This window comes from Kogia breviceps, chromosome 3 (assembly GCF_026419965.1).
Source record: "Kogia breviceps isolate mKogBre1 chromosome 3, mKogBre1 haplotype 1, whole genome shotgun sequence".
Lineage (NCBI taxonomy): Eukaryota > Metazoa > Chordata > Mammalia > Artiodactyla > Physeteridae > Kogia > Kogia breviceps.
The window spans coordinates 79585031-79607036 of NC_081312.1; the positions used below are offsets into that span (position 1 = coordinate 79585031).

Genomic DNA, 22006 nt, shown 5'->3' on the forward strand with positions numbered 1-22006 from the left:
TTCTGGGAAAGGAACTCTTACTTATTTCTTTCCTGATTCACCCTAAGAATGCCATCTCACAGCCTGATATTAAAAAAAAAAAAAAGTCCTAAAGGAGGCAACATTTAACTGATTAAGTTAGAACGATGAACCTGAAAAAGGATGTCTAAGCACATATACATATATACATAAAACTCTGATGAAAGAAATCAAAGAAGAATTAAATAAATAGATATTCCATGATCTTGGATAGTAGGATTCAATATTGTTAAGACGTCAGTTCTTTCCAACTTGATCTATAGATTCAATGTGGCCCCATTCAAAATCTTAGCAAGTTATTTTGTGGGTATCAAAAAACTGACTCTAATGTTTATATGGAAAGGTAAAAGACCTAGAATAGTCAACACAGTATTTGAAGGAGAAGAACAAAGTCAGAATCTGACATTATCTGACTTGAAGACATACTATAAGGCTACAGTAATTAAGGCTTTGCAGTACTGGCAAGAGAATAGGCAAACAAATCAATGGAACAGAATAGAGAGCTCAAAAATAGGTCCACACAAATACAGTCAACTGATCTTTGACAAAGGAGCGAGGCAATATAATGGAGAAAATATAGTCTTTTCAACAAATGGTGCTAGAACCATTAGATATGCACACATTAAAAAAATGAATTCAGATGCAAACCTTATACCCCTTCACAAAAATTAAGTCAAAATGGATAACAGACCAAATTGTAAAATGCAAAGCCATAAAACTCCTAGAAGATAAAATAGGAGAAAACCTAGATGACCTTGGGTTTGGTGATGACTTTTAGATACAACACCAAAGGCATGATCCAGGAAAAAAATAATTAATAAGCTGGGCTTCATTAAAATTAAAAACTTCTGCTCTGTGAAAGACACTGGCAAAATAATGAGTAGACAAGCCATAGACTCGGAGAAAATATTTGCAAAAGACATAGCTGATAAAGAACTATTTCTAAAATATATAGAAAATTGTTAAAACTCAATAATAAAAAACAGAGTTTGAATAAAAAATTGGCAAAAGATCTAAACAGACATCTCACCAAACATGATGTAGAGATAGCAAATAAATACATGAAAGACGTTCCATGTCATACGTCATGAGGGAAATGCAAATTAAAACAGCAATGAGGGGATTTCTCTGGCGGTCCAGTGGCTAAGACTCCACACTCCCAACGCAGGGGGCCGGGTCTGATCCCTGGTCAGGGAACTAGATCTCACATGCCGCAACTAAGAGCTCACATGCTACAACTCAAGATCCTGCACACCGCAACTAAAAGATCCCGCAGGCAGCAACAAAGATCCTGAGTGCCAAATAAATAAATAAATATTAAAAAAATAAAATAAAACAGCAATGAGATACCATTACACACCTATTAGAATGATGAAAGTCCAAAATACTGACAAAGCTGGCAAGGATGTGGAGCAACAAGAACTCTCATTCACTGCTGGTGGGAATGCAAAATAGTACAGCCACTTTGGAAGACAGTTTGGTGGTTTCTTGTAAAATTAAATATACTCTTACCATATAATCCAGCAATCACGCTCCTTGGTATTTACCCAACAGAGTTGAAAACTTATGTCCACACAAAAACTTGCACATGGATGTTTTACAAAAGTTTTATTCACAATTGCCAGAACTTCAAGCAACCAAGATGTCCTTCAGCAGGTGAAAGGATAAATACATTATGGTATGTCCAGACAATGGAATATTATTAAGCATTTAAAAACTTACGAAAAGACATGCAGGATCCTTAAATGCATATTATCAGTCAAAGAAGCCAATCTAAAAATGGCACATACCATATTATTCTAACTATACGACGTTCTGGAAAAGGCAAAACTATGGAGATAATAAAAAGATCAGTGGTTGCCAGGGGTTGGAGGTAGTTAAGTGATGAAAGGTGGAGCATGGAGGATTTTTAGGGCAGTGAAAATATTCTGTATGATACCATAATGATGGATACATGTCATCTATAGAATGTACAACGCCAAGAGTGAACTGTAATGTAAACTATGAACTTTGAGTGATTACGATGTGCAATGTAGGCTCATTAATTGTAACAAATGTACCCCTCTGGGGAGGGATGTTGATAATGAGGAAGACTATGCATATGTGGGTGCAGGGGGTAAATGGGAAATTTCTGTACTTGCCCTCCAATTTTTCTGTGAACCAAAAACTGCTCTAAAAAATTGTCTTAGGAAAAAAAAAAAGAAACGAGCTGTTAAGCCATGAAAAGACACAATGGAATCCAAATGCATATTAGTAAGTGAAAGAAGCCAATCTGAAATGGCTACATACTAAATGATTCCAACTACATGATATTGTGGAAAAGGCAAAACTATAGCAAGAGTAAACACATCAGAGGTTACCAGGGGTTAGAGGAAAAGGAAGGATGAACAGGCAGAGCTATTCTGTATTATATTATAATGGTAGATACAAGTCATTATGCATTTGTCCAAACCCACAGAACGTACAACACCAAGAGTGACTCATCATGTAACTATGGTCTTTGGGTAATACTGATGTGTCCGTGTAAATTCCTTGATTGTAACAAATGTACTGTTGTGGTGTGGGATGTTGACAGCTGGGGGTGCTGTGCATGTGTGGGAACTCTCTGTACCTTCTGCTCAATTTTTCTGCAAACTCTAAAAGTAGTCTGAAGTCAGCATAGGTAATACCGAAAAACTGCATTTTTTAATCAGTTATAAAACAACCAGTAAGAGTTAATGGTATTCTTCTTGATTGTCCAATAATGTTGAAACAATGAATATATTCAAAACAAAAATGGTGACGCCCGGTAGAATAAACTTGATTAGCTGAATACAGTGACTGCCTTTTCATCCTCATTTTCAAATTCCTTTGCATTAGGATACTATAGGCAGAGATGAAAGCAGGAACAAGAAAGAAGAAAATAAACCAGTGTGATGAAAGCGAAGAAATGTTACAGAAATGAGGATTTCAGATGAAGTAAAAGGGGAAAAAAGAAGGTACCAATCACAGAGATCATGGATTGGATGTGTTAACCAATTAATCAATGGTTCTATCAACTTCTGATAAAGATAAATATTTCTAAGAATAAAAAATGTAATGAAAAAAGTGGGACATAATAATTGAGAAAATGCTATGTGATTTTTAAAATATAAAAATACCAGCTTAGTAACAAAAATACTTTTCAAGAGTTATGTATATAATTAGATGTTCTGCAGTTGTCAGGTACTGGGGACACCTAAAGAAAAAAAAAAGGAAATACACCATATTTATTCAGCGTCAGTGAGTACTGCACCTTAAAGAAGTAACATTCTTTTCTGCAAGAGGGCAAATGGACAGAGAAGACCAAAGCAATACCAAAATAGTGTGAATATTGAGCTATTTAGGTAGAGATGAACATATAATGGCTAATGTATTTAAACAGAATTTGGTGGTTTTGATTTTTTTGTGTGTGCCCATGGCAGCAAAAGTAGCAGAGACCTAGAAGTAAGAGGCTCCTTTCAGTGGGTCTGAAAGATGTCTGGATAGATTAGCTTCATTCTCTTGAGGTTTACCAGTCTTTTGGTAAAAGGTCACCAATAGTCATCTTTCAGCCCAATTCAATCATCTCTTTTCAACCTTGTCTTTTCTAGTTTTTCTAGAAAAATGGCACCAAATATTATTCTCTACTTTTGGAAACTCTTGCTGATTGAGAGATTACTGGGGTTCCCATTTTTCTCCTTCCTTTGCCAATCATTGATTCTCTTGGTTCTTCAGATTCTCTATCATATATATGACTGGGGGTGTGTCTCAAGACTTGATGACAGAACACGAAAGATGCAGACTTCTTCCAATCATTTATGCCTCAAGGAGCAAAGCTTTTAATCACAGGGTATAATCTAGACCTTAACTATTCCACAAAACATTTTAAAATTGACTTCTGCTGTATTTTGACAATGTATTTAAAATAAAACTATCACACTTTTTGCTTCATTTTCCATCTTTCATTTGTACGTTTGTTCCCCTGTATATTTTTAGAAAAGCTTTAATTTGTCCTTTTCTTCTCCTCTTAAACTTTGTATAATGAAGATCCAATTTATCCTCAAACCTTCCCCCTAAGGCTGATGCTCAATAACCTAATTCTTAATTTTCTAGATGATTTAATATTTGGTTATACACCGTCCTGTCTTCTCCTTGATTAACGTATATATGATTCCCTTTTCAAGTGAACTGCAAACTCTTCAGCAATGTAATATCTTTTATATAATATAGAGCTCTTAAAACTATAAACATCTGCAGAGTTCTTAGTTACTGATTGAGGATTTGAAAAAAATCACTTTTTTTACCCTTTCATTTGTTGTTATAGAATTACATCTATAGAGACAATGCACATATATCAATTTTCTCTTTAAATCACTGTGAATCTTAGATTTACTTGCCTTGTCCTCCAAGTGCAATTCTAAAAAGCGTAGGTAAGCCACAGGTGCAAAGGCATCAGCTGAATGTGTGACTACTTCTGATGAATCCCTGAAATAAAAAAAATTTATAATACATTTATCTACTATGCAAAATCTGTTTTGTGGCAAGTTGCTCCTACTAGTGACTAGAAAAGACCCAAAATTCTCATTTATTTCCACTAGTATACTATTGTATACATATTTACTACATAATTAGTGATTAACATCTACTTTAAAAAATCCAATATTTAATCAGGGAAAAGATTGAGAATATTAAACTTTCAAAAATAAGTAAATAACTTTTCATATTTATGAGGACACACAGTTCAACTTTCAGGTTCACTCAAAGCTCTCCAAACAGTTTTACAACTTGCAACTTCTATTCGATTTCATTTTTACAAATTTGGTTGGTATGGGCTACCATTAAACAGTAGTGCTTTATCTTCATTATTCTTTTCATTTTCAAGAGGTAATTCATCCAGTGTTTCACACAAAATCTCAATTATCCTTCACAAAGGCAGTATTGGTGATGGTTTTAATCTCTAGATGAACTCTTCACACTGCAATATCATTGTTATTAAAATTGATTGTCTGACATAGCAATTACCACATTCAGGTAAAATAATATGAACTGCTTGCTGGCACCATATGGATACATGTAAATTAACTCAACTTTTATCAACGATACCCTGTAAAGCACACATGAATAACTAAGATTATGTGTGAAGTTCTAATAACTTATTATTTTTATTGTTATTTATTAAGAAAGCAAGTGTTTTTTGTATTTTAACTCAAATTCTAAAAGCAGAAATTTCTCATATCTCTTTAATGCCTTAGGAACTAGTCCCAATGTTTATATTAGTACATTGTTAGCACTTTAACCATTGTTGTTCAGCAAAATAAATTCTTACTTTGATTCTTTTCCACTAATGTAAAATATTTTTGAATTAACTTTTGTAGTGCAACATTATTTAGCGACAATAGAAGAAATCCCAAAAGACTAGGATCGTTATATTAAATTTTCATGAGCAAAATCTGTTTATTTTTCACTTGAAAGATCAGAGATAGAGAAAAAACAGTTTGTTGGTAAAAAAAAAAAAAAAAAATCAACTACCATTCATGAACCGGTAGTATAAAATACATATCTTGTTAGTGCTTTAAAAAATTTCATTAAAACAGACTTCTATGACTTTAAAAGAAAAATATAATAGAAATAAAACCATTAAAGAGTCGGGATCATGAAAGAAAGTAATAACCTGCCTTCACAGACTACCTAACCAAAAGATGCCTCAATGTATAATGAGCAAGAGGAGAAAGAGAAAGAAAAGAGGAGACCCTCTTGCTTTCTACCACCTGTCTCTCTGCCTTGTTAACTCTAGTCTAGTCGTCTTGTCTATTTACTTCAGAGTTGTCTCTTCTGGTCCCATCTTGGTTCCTCAATAGATTCAAGTTCTAGTTCCTGTGTATAACCTCATTCTTACATTAAATTTCCATCTCTATGCTCCCAATCCCAGCTTTGGAAACTGACCCTGAGCCTGAATAATGCCTGATGTAGGCAGCTTGGTCTTGATATCCTTGACAATGGGTACACCAAAACCATGATTAACCTGAACCAGTGATGTGTCAGTGGAAAGGGTTTTGGGCCCTCCTTTCTCTTGACAGTTATTCCCACTAGAAACAGAAGATTGACAGCAAATAGCTCACTTAATTGATACAATTACTGCATTCTGAATCAAGATTGTTATCCAGAGAAAATATATAACATTCTGAACACTAAATGAAGAGGAATATGGTTTTTATGGATTCTATTAAATCCATAATTTCTAATTGACTAACATCATTTCATTCAGTTATACAAAGCCAGAATCAACTGGGAGACAGATAATAGATTCAAATCAATGGCTTTTAGCTTCAAAACAGAATAATGCCACTATTGCTCTGCTTTTCTTTCATAAACTATCACCTGAAACTCAACTTTCAAGGGTCTCTGGTTTCTGTCTGCTTCATGGATTTCTCTGAAACCTAGAGCAGAATCTGCTGGAATATCCTCAGAGAGACCCAGAAAATTAAGAACCTCTACAACAGCAAAAATGCTTTCCAGTTGGCTACACTCCTACTCTTTCCCGATTAATATAATCAGAGCAGTCCCTTCCTCTTACACAACTGAGGTTTCTCGGTAACCGAGAGCTGGATCCCATGGTCCCTTTCACTGCTGCGTTAGGCTTATACCTAGTTCCGACTTCAAAAGGGCAGCTAGCTGAGTCAGGTCTGAGTCTCTCTTCCCTGACGACAGGCTCTCTCTCAAGTTAAGAGATCAGGCCCTAACACTCTCACTTCAAAACACTGAATTTTCTCTTGAGGCTCAGCCATGGTCTTGGTTCCTACTTCCCCTCTGAGAAGACAATGCACGCAGATATTTCCCGTGGGCTCACACTTATCCTCACAAGACATTTCCAACATCATTTCTGTGAAGGCTTGCCTGACATCTTCAAACAGTGCTAGTTTTCTGCTTTATGTGCTTTGGTAATGCATTTACAGACCTTTCATAACACATCCACTATATTATAATTATGTGTGTGTGCTTGTCTTCCTTCTTAGAGAGGGACCGGGTTTTGTTTATCTTTGTCTGCCTGTCTCCCCACACTCCACCTCTGGCTCAGTGCAGAATACACTGCCTTATTTTCAATTATTTGTTGAATAAACAAATAACTGTATAGTTTAAGTATCTTTACATTTACACAGTAACTACTGACACTATCAAAAACCCACACTGATTTTTCAATTATCTATCTTCACACGAATACGTACATTTTCATACATGCATACTGCATATATATGGATACATATACTTATATAAACATAAGCATACATGTATACCAACAATATATAGTTATCTCTAGCATAATAAAAATAATTATATAAATTTAAATACAAGGAAAATGGTTCATAAATTCTAATAAATTCCCAAGTGATACAGAATAGATATGAGAAGGCAGATAAGGAAAGTACTTGATTAATCCTCATGGCTAAATGCCATATTATGATGCTCTGGGCTGAGTTCTGCCTTGAATAGGTAGAAACGAGGGATAAGTGGGGAAAATTAGTGCATAGTGTTTTAATGATAGAATTTAGTTCTTCTTTTCATCACTCCTTCCTTCCCATTGTTTCTTCTATCCATCCATCCATCCCATACACAGCAACTCTGTAGCAGTAGTATATTGACAATTCAAAGGAAATATGGGGTTGTATCAAAGATTGACATTAAAATTGTGTTCATTAACAGTGAGAAGAAAATTATCACCTTCATTAATACATTGGGATTTTAGTTCTTACGGTTTTTTTTTTTTTTTTTCAAAATACTGGCTATATTCCCCGTGTTTTAGTTCTTACTTTTGATATGCATACACATATATTTCAAAGTAAGAAATAATAAGAAAGTAGGGTATTTTTAAAAAAAATTATTTATTTTAGGCTGTGTTGTGTCTTCATTGCTGTGCACAGGCTTCTCTCTAGTTGCAGCGAGCGGGAGGGGGGCACTCTTTGTTGTGGTGCACGAGCTTCTCACTGCGGTGACTTGTAGAGCATAGGTTCTAGGTGCGCAGGCTCAGTAGTCGTGGCTCGCGGGCTGTAGAGCGCAGGCTCAGCAGTTGTGGCTCATGGGCTTAGCTGCTCCGCAGCATGTGGGATCTTCCTAGACCAGGGCTTGAACCCGTGTACCCTGCATTGGAAGGTGGCTTCTTAACCACTGCGCCATCAGGGACGCTGAGAAAGTAGGTTTTTTATTTGAGGACCTACAATTGTCCTCTTTTCTTAAAGACTAGGCTGTAATTCTTTTTGTCAAGGCTCCTCAGGAAAAACCCCTCATTTTCTGATCTAAAAATTTGCATCTATAGAGGTGAGTAGTCACATCCTAGTTGATGTGAAAAGTAAATTGTAAAATGTTCTAGTCAAAAATTTAAAAGATTACTTCCACACAAAGACTGTTATACCAGTGTTTCCCAGAAGATTTTAAAAATGTTAGTTGGAATTTGGGGCAAAATGTATCTCATAATAAACTTCTAGAACCACCCTAATTTGTGTAAATTATTTCATTATACAAGAGATTCTATCTGTGTTTTTGAAAAAAAAAAAACACACCTAATTATAATCAAATCCCTTTGCATGCAAACGTTTATTTTTTCTCCTCACAGAGGTAGTCTCCTTTTTTAACATAAAATTTTGAAGTAGACATTTAAAAGGGGATTCCTAATAATCAACTTGCTGTATGCTAACTGTGGAAGATCGCTACTATGTCAAATATAACTGGAGAAATTATTAACTTTGTCCTCCCAAATACACTCTAACTGACAGGATCCAGTATGATTAATTGTCAATTGTTAACAAGTAGTTACCAGGTCTAAACTTATCTTTTAATTGTGTCACATGGAAAACTATCTCTAAATAAAATAACTTTAATTTATATACAGTTTTAGAATGTGCAATGCATATTCATTCACATCATCACATTTAGTGCTTATCAGATAGGTATGATAAGGACATTTTCTATTTTAAAGAGAAGGAAAGATTTTGTATATAGTAGGTGACATTCTTTTTCCATACAACTACTACAACCTCTAGTTACAACCTAAGAAAGGAATACATAAAAGTGAAATAGGATATTTAAAACTAAACAATAAATGAAAAATTAATTCCAAGATATTTAACATTTATCAGTGCCTACTACTGTGTGTTCTGAGAGTTCAGATATGAGGACAAGCACTGGAAGCAGTAACAACCAAAGCTTTTAAAAATGGAAGGATTTAGCAAAGTGGGGATAAATGGGAAGGCAATCTAGCAAAAAGAAATCGAATAAGAAAGTTATGAAACTGAGGTGAGGCAGAGCCTATGAAGAAAAAAATCGAAGAACACGCTTAAGCATAAGAATCAGATTAGTGATTAGCTGATAACTGAGTAAGAAATAAATGTCAGTTCTTCCCCTTCTGTTCTCAAGGTACATACTCATATGTTAGCACTTACAGTACTGCTGATTTGCCTCTCCATTCTTACAGAAGAACTTTTACAGAACAGGTTGGCAGCTTGCAGCATTCCCACATAATTATCCTCAACAAATGATTATCCAGTTCAATTGTACAGCTCATTTTGGCACTAGAGGGTTCTAATACACCTTCCCTGACATCCTTCTCTTCAATAGCATGATTAATGCCCATCATGTCATTGTCTCAGTCAGGTTGAGGTTTCTCTATCTACACAATGATGCGGTGAAAGATTCATTTTTCAGGTCTAAAGTACAATGATAAATAAACCTTATGGTTATGTAGTGTATAGCAGTACATTTCTTACAATTCTATGTTGTCCATAAAGACTTCTGGGTGTTCCAGGACCTCAAGTTGTCCAATAAACAGGAAGAGTATTATTCTTTGGCCTTCTTTCTCTTATTGTGCTTTTTATTTTTTTCTAATTTGGTTAGTCTAATAAGTATATTGCAAGTTTCCTATTATACTATAATTTCACCCTAGCATGGAAATATTTTTCTTGAATAACCAAACAGTATTATTTCATAGAAGTAATACCTAAGGCACAGTTCATTCAGTGAATTGTTTTGTGATCACTGAAGCAAGAAGAAATACCTCCCGTTTATGAACTTATTCTTCTGACTCTTATCCTCTACCATTTTGTGTCATAATTTTATGCAGATGTGTCTTCCTTCCACCCTTCTGGAGACAGGAACTATGTTTCAACATCAGTGGTGCCCAGTAGAATGCTTTTTAGACATAATAGGTACTTGATATATACTTGCCAAATATATTATTATTATGTTTGATGATTATTAATGGAAAAGAAGTTAGAAGAAATGAGAGAAGCAAGAGTGGGTGAATATTGCATAGGGTGATGAAAAGGTCTTGGCTATGTTTCCCAAGATAAATGTAATTTTTAGAAAATTCACCTGGAGTTGTCTTAACTTCTTAGAACATTCTTTCCCTCATTATTAATATGTATAAAGAAGTCACCTTTCAGTGTTGAAAATATTAAAGCTGTCCATTCGATACAATATTCTAGTCTTTCATCAGATGAGGTTTCTGAAATCAAGCATAATTCTGACAACATTTTCAAGAAGTTGAAGAGCTTAGGAAAAGCAAATAAAGTGCTCTCTTAGCATATGAGAAGAGTGATAAAAATTAGAGTATGGATAATAATGTTAACAAACTGAAGAAAGTTCCTATTTTTTGCTACATGAATTTTAACAATTTATGGCAAAGAAATCGCACTATTCACCATAAAACAGAATTCATTTAAAAACAAAGTTTATATGTAAAAGTAACCCCAAATAATTGAAGAGAAATGTTTAGTATTACCATTCTAAGTTATTAAAGCCAAGAAAAAGGAAAAAGAGAACGGAGTTAATGGAACCCACAGGGTACTGATGTGGCAGTTTATCAAATGTAGCTGTAATGAAAGATAAATAATACAGGCAATTCACACTTCATGAAAGGATAAAAGTGTCAGTGTGTAGGTACCAGTTTTACTGCAGGCCATAATCAGCAAGTAAATGAAAGTGCAATGTCTAAAAAGTTTATAGGCTTCTATGAAGGCCTCGTCTTGTCATGTATTGATTTAGGTATTCAGACGACTTCACTGGTATTAAACAAATTGAGTGTTTGTGAACTTGGAGGACATGTTCTATTTCTCTTAACAAAAGTTGCCTCCAGCTTAATGTTACATTGCTTCCATCACTTAAATTTGAGGAAGGGGAAGAAAATGCTGAAATGATATCTTACACAATTATTTTCTTCTTAAATAGAGGGCAATCCAAAGTGAACGTTTCATACTCTCCACCTTCTCCACAAACATGGACTCCGTACTTCTTAGAAAGCTGAAAATAGGAGAAAAAAAGAAAAAGAAAAAGAAAGAAAGAAACAGGAATCTTAAAATTAGTTAACAAAAATGCTGACTTAACTTATTTTGTCCTAAAAAATATCCACGCCAGAAACTTTAATTCCAAAATAGATTGTGAGCTACAGGAAAATAACTATATATTTCTGCTTAAAATATGTGTTTAAAACCATATGAAAAATGTTATCATAAAGCATAGCATTTTTAATAATCACCAAACCCTTATAAAAAGATGTAAGGGACCAACATTTTTGTGTATAATGAGAAAGCTTAAAGATTACTATAAAGTTTAGGAATGCCACTAGCTTTAGCTTCAAAGGGAGGCTAAGGAGGAAAGATACTAAGTAATTATGTAGTAAATGAGAATATATGCAGCCAAACTGTGCTTTCCCCTGCCCTTTGACCTATATGTAGAAGGGAAAAAATGTGTTTAGAGCATTTCTCAGAGACACAGAGAATGTAATCTAAGGCCTTTACTTGGGCCTGCGAGAAGTCATAAACATGGTTATTATGCTTAAGGTTATTATTAATAGTAAAGTTCCAAGGGTATCAAGAACTAATGAAGTTCCAACGCTGCAGACAAGCCCTAGGAAAGTATAACTCCCAGAAAGGTTGGGATAGCTTATAATGTTGTCTGATTAAACCTGAAATTAAAACACACAAAAAATAAGCAAAGAAACAAAAAAATTCCCTGTGCTTTGCATTGAATATAAGCTGTGTTATTTAAATGATCCTGATACTGAGAGTAAAATCATCTCTTATCTGGTTGGTACATGGCTGGAATCAGTGCTGGGGAGCACTCTCACTGGCTGTGCCATAGAATCTTTCTGCTCTTGTGCGGAGGCTTAATTACTATGATTCCATCTCCTTCATTCTGAATTTCATAGCTTTCCCTGCTTACAGTCTCTCCCAGCCCAAAGTCCTCATAGTCCAAAGGAAGAGCGATTCCACTGACGTTCTCTGTTACTGCCAGTGCTGGGACTGTGGCCTAAGTCTTCGGTTTTACCTGCATAGTTACACATTTATTTATTTGGTTATTTTTGTGGTCGTGCTACCATTCCAAATCCATTACATTTCAACTATTGACTACGTGCCCTTCGGGATTTAAAGCACACATCTATGAAAATTCTACGACTCCCTCTAAGGATCAATAGTAACGTGGATGACCTGTAAAGCCAAACAGCAAGAAAAATGAAGGAAAGAAAATGGAGTGGCATTTTCTATAAGAACTCACAAGAGCAAAGTAGATAAATGAAGTAGGGAATCAGCAAGGCAGAATTACGGCAGCTGGTCCTTATGAGAGCAGATAACAGGAATACATTACCGTAGTAAACCAAATTAAATTAATGTCTGCTTTGCAATAAAAAATGTAGGAATAATAATGAGATGTGGATTTCAGGGGTGTTTCCTTGTTCTGTCAGCTGGTGCCCGACCCCTTCTGTGCTGATCGCTCTTCACTGGTCTTCCCATTCTAGCAACTGTCTACCAAGTGAACCTTCTACCTTCACCTTTATGGACAGTCTTCTTTTGTGGGAGTATACCTTAACAATCACTGGCTTCCTTTTATTAGAAAATGTTTCACTGAAGCTTTGCAAAATTTCTATAATCTATCACCAAAGAATAACTAGATTTTTTAAAATTAAAGTTGGCATGGCTGTTATCCTACTGATATCCTTCTATTAGTCCCTAGTAAAAATAATGCAAGCTGTTATGTTAATCCAACAAGTACTAGGAAATCTAAAATATGAATGCATCCAGTGATATTTCCAGTTCATGTAAAATATTTCCATAATATTCATCCAATCAGTTCTTCAACAAATATTTATTGAACAGTGATTATTTGGCAGGCCTTGCTAGATGAAAAAGATCCAAAAGTAAACAAGACAATGTCCCTGGTCTCTGGAAGCTTCCTAAATATACTGCGCCTTATATTTTAATACCACAATATGATGAAACAGTGATGTCGCTTCTATATATAATATGTGCAATCTCTTCTCCCCACTATTACTGGTTCACCAGCATGGACACAGACTCCAAGTCAAGAAATTTGGGTAAAGAGCCCAGTGGTTTTTATGGCTGATGAACCAAGAAGTAGTCTGAATCCTTAGGATGTCTTTTGCAGCCCCTCTAAACTCTACTAGCTTCAAGCTCTAGCAGACGTAAGTATTTAGAAAATTCGATCTTTACTGGCTGACTTTTAGCCAGTTCCAAGTCTCTTTGATGTCCTGAGAGACCTCAAGAAGCAAAGTTTATGCTAGCCACTTTCTTTAAGCCACTTTCTTTATCTAAGACATAGCATCCTGTTAGAAATCAACATCCTGGTAGCACAAAAGCATGATGCATGCATGTGATTAAAAAAAGGGTCAGTTTAGGTAAGTAGAGAGAGAATCCAGATGTGTACATTCCAGAGACATATTTGTGGTACACAACATTCAATTTACTTTTCTAAAACATGTAGGCCAGTGTTATATCTACACTATTCACAGAAAGTTTCAGGTCTGTGTTTGGGTTTCAACTCAAAATTAGCATTATTGTATGCCAGCACTTAATCACTCCAAATACAGTTTTTACAGTTCACTTTGATAAGTTTCTCTGTCAATTTCATTGTAATTGCAAATACTAAATAGGTAACAGTTTTTCTAAGGTTTAGTTTCTCACTGAATTATCATGATTCTTTCCATAATTTAAGTACAAACGATAGTAATCTACATTGAAAAATAAAAAATATTTTTCATATCGCTATTTGACCATTAAGGTCTAATGTCCATTAATGATTAAACCATTGTTAAATAGTTTCAGTTAGTATGTAAAAAGTGGAAGTAGACAGTTGTTATCACTGTGACACCAAAAATATGCCAGATAGGGTACAAAACCATGCCTTTGTGTTTTACCTACAGAGATCCCAGAATGCAAAGAAGTTGGGATAAACTAACTGCAGATCAGAGTAAGCCTTTCCTAGATGAGTGTAGATCCATGGTAACTTTCCTAATGGGGGAACAGACAGAGTAGAAGCAAACCTCCATAGATGAGGGATGTCTATCAGCGTATACAAAAAGCCAAACTCTTATGGCCATCTGTGGACCTCTGTGATGGATTATTACAGTCCTGAGGAGACCCAGGGAGTGTGTATAGCCTGCCAGTTCTTTTTCACAGTCTTAACTAAGTGTACACAGTAGCTACATGCAGAGAGCTAGAGCCAGGGCAGAAAGGGGGAGAGAGATCCCTTTGAGAACACCTGCCCATCAAGTCTTTTTTACTGAACTTTCACTATACCAAGGATGGGTGACAGGGCAGGAAGACAGAGAGATTTCAGCCAAGACTTGGAAAGCCAGAGAGGAGGCAGGGAAAGGCCAAGAGTAGTAAGCCCTTGAAAAGACAAAAAAAAAAACCCCAAACTGGTAGCAGGACTTTAAAGCAGGGGGACAGGGTAAGGGGGAGAAGGAGAGAGAGATCTCTAGACTCACTGGAGCACAGATCACATGCCCTGATAAAGGGAGAAGACCTTATCCTGCTTTCAAAACATTTCAAACAAGTAGCAAACTGAAACAACTCAAACCAGACCCAGCTCAACTGGAGATTAGACTAAAGAGAATAAACACCACAAACTAGCTGTCAGACAGAGGAAGGGGTGTGACTTTTCTGGAGTGAATATTTACTTCAGTCTCTACTGTTCTTTTTTATTCAATATCTACCATAATATATATAAAACAAATTAGATAAACAGTGAAAAAGTTAAAAATGTGACCTGTAATCAAGAGAAAAACAAACAAAACAGAAACAGACCCACACATTAACCAAATATTGAACCCAGCAGATAAGGACTTTAAACATAACTACTAAAAATACATTAAAGATTTACTGGAAAAGATAGACAAAATTTTTGAACAGAGAGTAATTTTAGCACAGTTGGAAAACTAGGGATAGACAGCTGTAGGTTCATATTCTAGCTCCAGCACTTACTGAGTACTGGACCCAGGATGAATTGATTAAGTTCTCTGAATTTCCATTTCCCTAAGTAATACCTGCCCTTCAGGGGATGTTGTTATTAGAAAATATAATACACAAAAGCTTTTAACCCAGTGCCTAGTGCACAGGAAGCAGTCGACATATGTTATCTTTTCTCTATTAATTTGCCATTCCCTTGGACCTTCTGCTCTTTATCTATATACTCCCATCTTTGAGGACCATGACCCCTACTATATCTATTACCTCTACTGCAAATGGCTCTCGAAGTGAAAACCCTAGCCATCAATATTCGCTCCCCCATAACAAACGTTTATTAAGTGTTTTACTTGGAAGCATTGTTGTCTTACTTCAACGTGAGTAAAACACAGTTCTTTATTTTTTCCTCAAAACCTTCTCTCCCTGCTCAATTTCTGTTCAATCAAGCTTAAAATACTGGAGTAGAACTTAATTCCCTCCTTTCCTTCTGCCACCCAGCCTACATTTTAAAATTTTCATGAATTCATTTATTGAATCTACAAATATTCACTCAGTACTTATTAAGTGCCAGATGTTCTTCTATACACTAGGCCTATGGCAGTGAACGAGAAAATGTACGGCACTCCCTTCCATTCTAACATCCTTACTGATCACTTTGCACTTGAACTATTACAATAATCTCTTGTCTTCCTGCTTTATATTCACCCCTCCCAATCTACCCTACATGTTATCAACACACTAACTTTCCTTAACAATATGAGATGGCATTCAACCATTCAAAAACTTTTGGTGTTTGACAATTGCCTATTCAATGGAAATCAAGTTCTGTAAACTGAGAGTCAAAGACTTCAGCCGTTTGGTCCCATCATTCACAAGAATACCAAAACATAAAGCTAATACACTGAACGGGAAAATAAAGTAAAATAAAGGTTCAAAAGGATCTTGCACACTATTGTAAAACAGTTATACTCAAATAAAGATGTTAAAAAAATAAAAAAGAATCTTGACTGGTTGAAAAAAAAACCCAAAAGATTAAATCTTAAAAAGTGAAATATAATGTGATAAACATAAACCCCAACAGGCAATTTCCTTCTCTTCAACTTATAGAAATCACTCTTATTACTGCCTGTGGGATTGTCCTATGCTGCCTGGTGACATATTTCTGTATTGCATTACTATGCACCCCTTGAATTTAAAAGTTTCTCATGAGACTATAAGTTTCTAAATTTCTTAAACCCTCTCATAATTTTTTTCCTAGCAGTGTGTAGCACATAGTACACAATCACCAAATGGCTGTCTTCTCCATGGTCCAGATACCCTGTATACTCCCAGAAAATAGTCCAACTGGCATGTACTGACAGGTCTAGTTTCAGACAGAAAGTAAGCCATTCCCAAACAGAATTATCAAGTAAAAGGGAGGAGTGATACCGAGCAGGGCCCTATGGGCCTTCTGGGCACAAAGCCTTCCTGTGTCTCCCATTTCTGTGATCACAGGAAATAGCCTTCATTCAGCCTCCATGACCTTCCCTGAGTTCCAACCTGCAGATTCAAGCAGTTGTTAATTAGGGAAGGGAGGGGATATGAGACAAGGGAGAAACAAAACAGTCAAGAGAAACAATAGTGCAGCCTTGGCACAAGGTCCTGGTTCCCCATCAAAGGATACACACAATAATATCTTTGAGCTGTTTTGCAGATACTGAAACCCCCTCCAGGTGGGAGAAGTTAACGGTTAACGGTGGTATGCTGCCCACAAGCATGTATACCCCAGACCAGTTGGAACCTGAAGGTTGATGAGGCTGACTCCTACTTACCTTACCACCAACCCATGAGAAGAATGTCCATGAGCTGATCATGCCCTCTTTGAACCATTACTATAAAACTTCTCACTATCCTCTCCAAGTTGGGACACATAGTTTTTCGAGGCAGGAGCCCGCTGTGTCTCCCTTTATCTGGCAAAGTAATAAAGCTATCCTTTTCTACTTCACCCAAATCTCTGTCTCCAAGATTTGATTAGGCACCAGTGTAAAGAGAAGCTGAGCTTTTGGCATCAGGAAAAAGTTACTAATTGCTTTTTCTATATCGTTAGAAATAGGATAAAAATTTTCTATTTTTGGAACTCTAAAACTGAATAAAATTTACACATGGTTGTCAATGTTTTTCTTATTTCATTACCCACTGAATCAGGGATGTCACTCTTTTTCCCCCTGTTTTTAACCATTTGGGGAATGTTATATAGAAAAAGATTCAGATCAGATGGCCATTGGATATGATTAATACACCTGTTATTTTGTCTGACATCAGTCAAACTGGTCCCATCCTTTGTATAAATACAAAGGTATAAAGCTAACACAATCAATAAAATAAAATAAAATTTCAAAAGGATCACCAGCTGAAAAGAAATATGTTGCTGTTTTCTAACCAGTTAAATTATTTTTGATAAAATAATAAGATCATTTTTTACTTATTTCACATTATAATTTCCATTGTATATGAGTATATTCCTTGCTTCACATATATCTAAATTGTGCTGTGTTCTCTTTTGGATAAAATTTTTATGGAAGGTGAACATAAATTTTCTAACTAACTATTGTTAAGATAAGCGTTCTAAAACACATTTTGAACAGATGTGGCTGACTTGGGTCATTTCATGGCTTATAAGAATGCCCTGGAGTCTGAGCATTTAAAAAGTGAATTCCTGGGCTTCCCTGGTGGCGCAGTGGTTGAGAGTCTGCCTGCCGATGCAGGGGACACGGATTCGTGCCCCGGTCCGGGAAGATCCCGCATGCCGTGGAGCGGCTGGGCCCGTGAGCCATGGCTGCTGAGCCTGTGCGTCCGGAGCCTGTGCTCCGCAACGGGAGAGGCCACAACAGTGAGAGGCCCGCGTACCCCGCCCCCCCCAAAAAAAGTGAATTCCTAGTAAATGAAAAGGAAATTACTTATATGATTCTATTTTTTCTGGCACATTTATTCATACAGATAAATATTCATATTCATAATAACTCCATTTGAACTCTACTAATTATTGAACTGAAAAGGTTATGGGTATCATGATTTCCCTGTTTAATTTTTTTTATCCCTTTAAAAGACTGTAATAACCATAAAAAATTGTGAGAATTTCTTGTTAAATCAAGATATTTCTTCTTTTAAACCTACCTCATTTGCTGTTACTAATCTTAAAACTGACAAAAAAGAAAAGGCCAAATGAAATTGCACTTCCCTCATCCCTCCTACCACCTAGAGAAAACCATGAGGTTTAAAAAACTCACTACAATTTCATTTTATAAATGATGTATTTAACATAAAAAATAATTTCATGCTACATATTTTCATTCATAGCACTTATTAAAGAAGTATTTATTGAATGTCTACGGTAGGTCTGGCATTGTTTTAAGTGCTGGGGATAACAACAGGAGCAGACATAAATTCTGCATAAATCAGCTTCCTGTCTGGAGGTACAGACATGAAGTTAAACAAGCAATTACAATAAAGGGTAGGGATTGCTTTGGTGGATGCATGAGATGCAGTGGGAGTATAAAGCAGGGGACCTAACTGGAAGGAACTCAAAAGGCTTCTCAAAGAATATGAAGGATGAGTTAACCAGGAAGGTCTGGAGAGAGAGAGGGAAAGAGAAAGAGGGAGAGGGAGAGGGGAGAGAGAGAGAGAAGGTAGGAGAGAAGAAAACTGTTCCAGAAGGAACAGCATGTGTTAAGTCCCAGAGCACACGATGGATACTAGAAATTGAAGTAAGTTTGGCATAGCTGAAACATAACTAGACAAGTAATAGTGGAGAGGTGCGGCTGAAAAACTAGAAAGAGGACAGATGTTATGAGGCTTCATATGCCATACTAAGTTATTCTCCTCAGGTCATTGAGAACCCATGAGGATGTTTTAAACAGAAAACTGACCTGATCTCATTTGTCTTTCAGAAACATCATTCTGGCTGCACAGTGGAGAATGGGCTGGAGGGCAGTAAGTCAAGAAGCAGAACGAACTGAGAAGTTGCTGGAGGAATCTAGGCAGGAGGTAAAGCTTTCCTGAACTGGAGAAGTAGCAGTGAGGATGGAGAAGAGAGGGCAGATACTTTGAGAGAGATTTTCTAGGCTGAAATAAGTGACTGAAGAAGTGAAGAAAGTTTAAAAAAAGTAAGAAAAATTCCCAGCTTTCTGCATTGGGAAACTGGATGGATGGTGGTCCTGTTTACTGGTTTTTAGTATAAGTAGCAATGTGCTGGGACAGTGTCTAATGACCTTATCTTTTTCAAATTTTATGTAGCATGTGATACAACTGATGTCTCAAATCTTTGTGATTATTTTCCTTAGGCTTCCATGTTACTGTATTTTCTAAGTTATTGCTAGGCTTCTCCAACTCCTTTCCCTCCTGCTGCTCCTAAATTATAAATAGCCCTCATGATTCTCTCTATAGTCTTCTTTATCAATTTATTCCCTCAGATAGCTTTTGCAGTCCATGGGTTCAACCATCACCTTTATGTTATTCTGCTGCTGCAAATACGAACACTGTCACTACTAATTAAAGACAATTTGCTTTATGCCTTAAAGTTAAGAAAATGATGAAATTATCTTATTTAATCTTCAAAATGACTTTTAAGAATAAAAAAGAGCATAGGCTCTGAAATCAGATAGACTTAAAGCATAAATTCCAGTTCTGCAACTTCCCAGCTCTGTGACTTTGGAAAAATAACTCACCCTCTAAGTGATTCCTCATCTGTAAAATGTAAACACATTAGTAGTAGCAACACCATAGGCTTGTTAGATGGTTAAATAAAATAATGCATAAAAAGCACTTAGTACAGAGTATGGCACTTAGTAAGCACTTAGAAAATACACAGCTTAACTATAAAAGTAGGTAAAGCACATATTGTAGTGAGGCACGGTGAAAGCAGCATTGCATAACTGATTAAAAGCTGTAGCTTTGGAGACACACTGCCCTTGGTTCAAATCCTAGCTCTGTCACTTTGTAGCTACGTGATCTTAGGTCATGCAAACTCTCGGAGCCTCAGATTACTGATCTGTACAATGGAGATGACAACAGCATCTACCTCATAGGAGTGCTATTTTCAGCAATAAAACCATTTGGAAAAAAAAGTCTAATATACTACACAGCACATAATATATACTCAATGAAATGGCTACTAATTTTATTTTTCCCCTTTTCCAGAGGTGAAAACTAGGTTGATTTGCAAAGGTTATGTAGCTTAGAACTAAACAAACCCAGAATTTAAAGTTGTGTCCTGACTCTGATAAATAACAAAACCTTAGTCTTTAGCCCGAACATCTCAATTGTGTGCCAACCCCATAGTTTAAAAACATATGCCTTGGGCTTCCCTGGTGGTGCAGTCGTTGAGAGTCTGCCTGCCGATGATGCAGGGGACACGGGTTCATGCCCCGGTCCAGGAAGATCCCACATGCCATGGAGCGGCTAGGCCCGTGAGCCATGGCCGCTGAGCCTGTGCATCCAGAGCCTGTGCTCCACAACGGGAGAGGCCACAACAGTGAGAGGCCCGTGTACCACAAAACAAACAAACAACAAAAAAACCCCATATGCCTTTGGTGTATATGTTATAATTTAAAACTCAGTATGTTTAAGACCAAGCTTGTCATGTTCTTTCTCAACCCTGTTCTCCTCTGCAAAAATGTGTGCTTCTAATTTCCCCAATCATTACATGTGGATTAATCTTTGATTCTTCCTTTTCCAACTTCTGGCCATTTGGTGCTAATTTCTTTTCCATTCTTCCATCAAAATCTTTCTTTTAGTTTTGTTCTCTCTCTCCATCCCTACTGTCAGCAGTTTCATGCTCTAAGCCCTCACACCTGTTTCCTATAAGAGCACCTTAGACTCTTTTTTATTTCCAATTTCTTCTACTCCCAATCCAAGAATACTAAATTTAAATACTAAATACTAAATGCCAGACTAAATTTCCTGAGATATATTTTAATAATATAAATCCCTGTTGATGAGCCTTCTATATCTTGCTATTTCTTATCCCAAATCGCTTGGTCCATCTCTCAAGGCCCTTTATGATTGGGTCCTAAATTCCCACCTCACTTTTTTCTTATTAATCTACCAATACCAGCTCTTAGTTTCATTTAAACCAAGTTCCTCATTGTCCCTGCATGTCTTCTTGCCAAGGAATCTTCTTCATATTGATTCACTTTGTTGCCACCACCCATGTAAATTTCATCCATCCTTCAGACCAGTTTAAGTGCTGAGGCTTCCATGACATCGCCTTCAGCTACTCTAGGTCATGTGGTCATCTTCCATCTCTTAGGTCCCAATTACATTTATAGTAAATACCAATTTGGTTTTACCTGATCCAAGTTATTAGGGTCTTCCCCTCATTTATAAAATTATAAGTTCCATGAAAAATAACTCTTTGACTTATTTGTACCCCTTATAGAAGCCAGCATAGAACTGAGCACATAAGAAGTCTTTACAGGGCTTCCCTGGTGGCGCAGTGGTTGAGAGTCCGCCTGCCGATGCAGGAGACACGGGTTCGTGCCCTGGTCCGGGAGGATCCCACATGCCGCGGAGCAGCTAAGCCCGTGAGCCATGGCCGCTGGGCCTGTGCGTCCGGAGCCTGTGCTCCACAATGGGAGAGGCCACGACAGTGAGAGGCCCGCATACCGCAAAAAAAAAAAAAAAAAAAAAAAAAAAAAGAAAAAAAAAGAAGTCTTTACAAATACTTATCACTCAATTCTATTAGTACCACATGACACTGGCAG

At 36.5% G+C, this 22006-nt stretch overlaps 1 protein-coding gene across 4 annotated transcripts in view; it reads right to left on the minus strand.

Annotated features, from left to right (window-relative positions):
* DPH6 (diphthamine biosynthesis 6) overlaps positions 1-22006 on the minus strand; it is a 346492-nt gene that overhangs the window by 173679 nt on the left and 150807 nt on the right. For 3 of the 4 annotated variants that reach the window (XM_067028913.1, XM_067028915.1, XM_067028914.1), the window contains exons 7-8: positions 11210-11304; positions 4416-4503 (exon numbers count right to left, since the gene is read on the minus strand). In XM_067028913.1, the coding sequence (XP_066885014.1) occupies positions 4416-4503; positions 11210-11304 (183 nt within the window). Of the gene's footprint in view, positions 1-1611; positions 3236-4415; positions 4504-11209; positions 11305-22006 lie in introns of those variants that run through there. The other variant, XM_059056364.2, reaches the window with a different exon arrangement.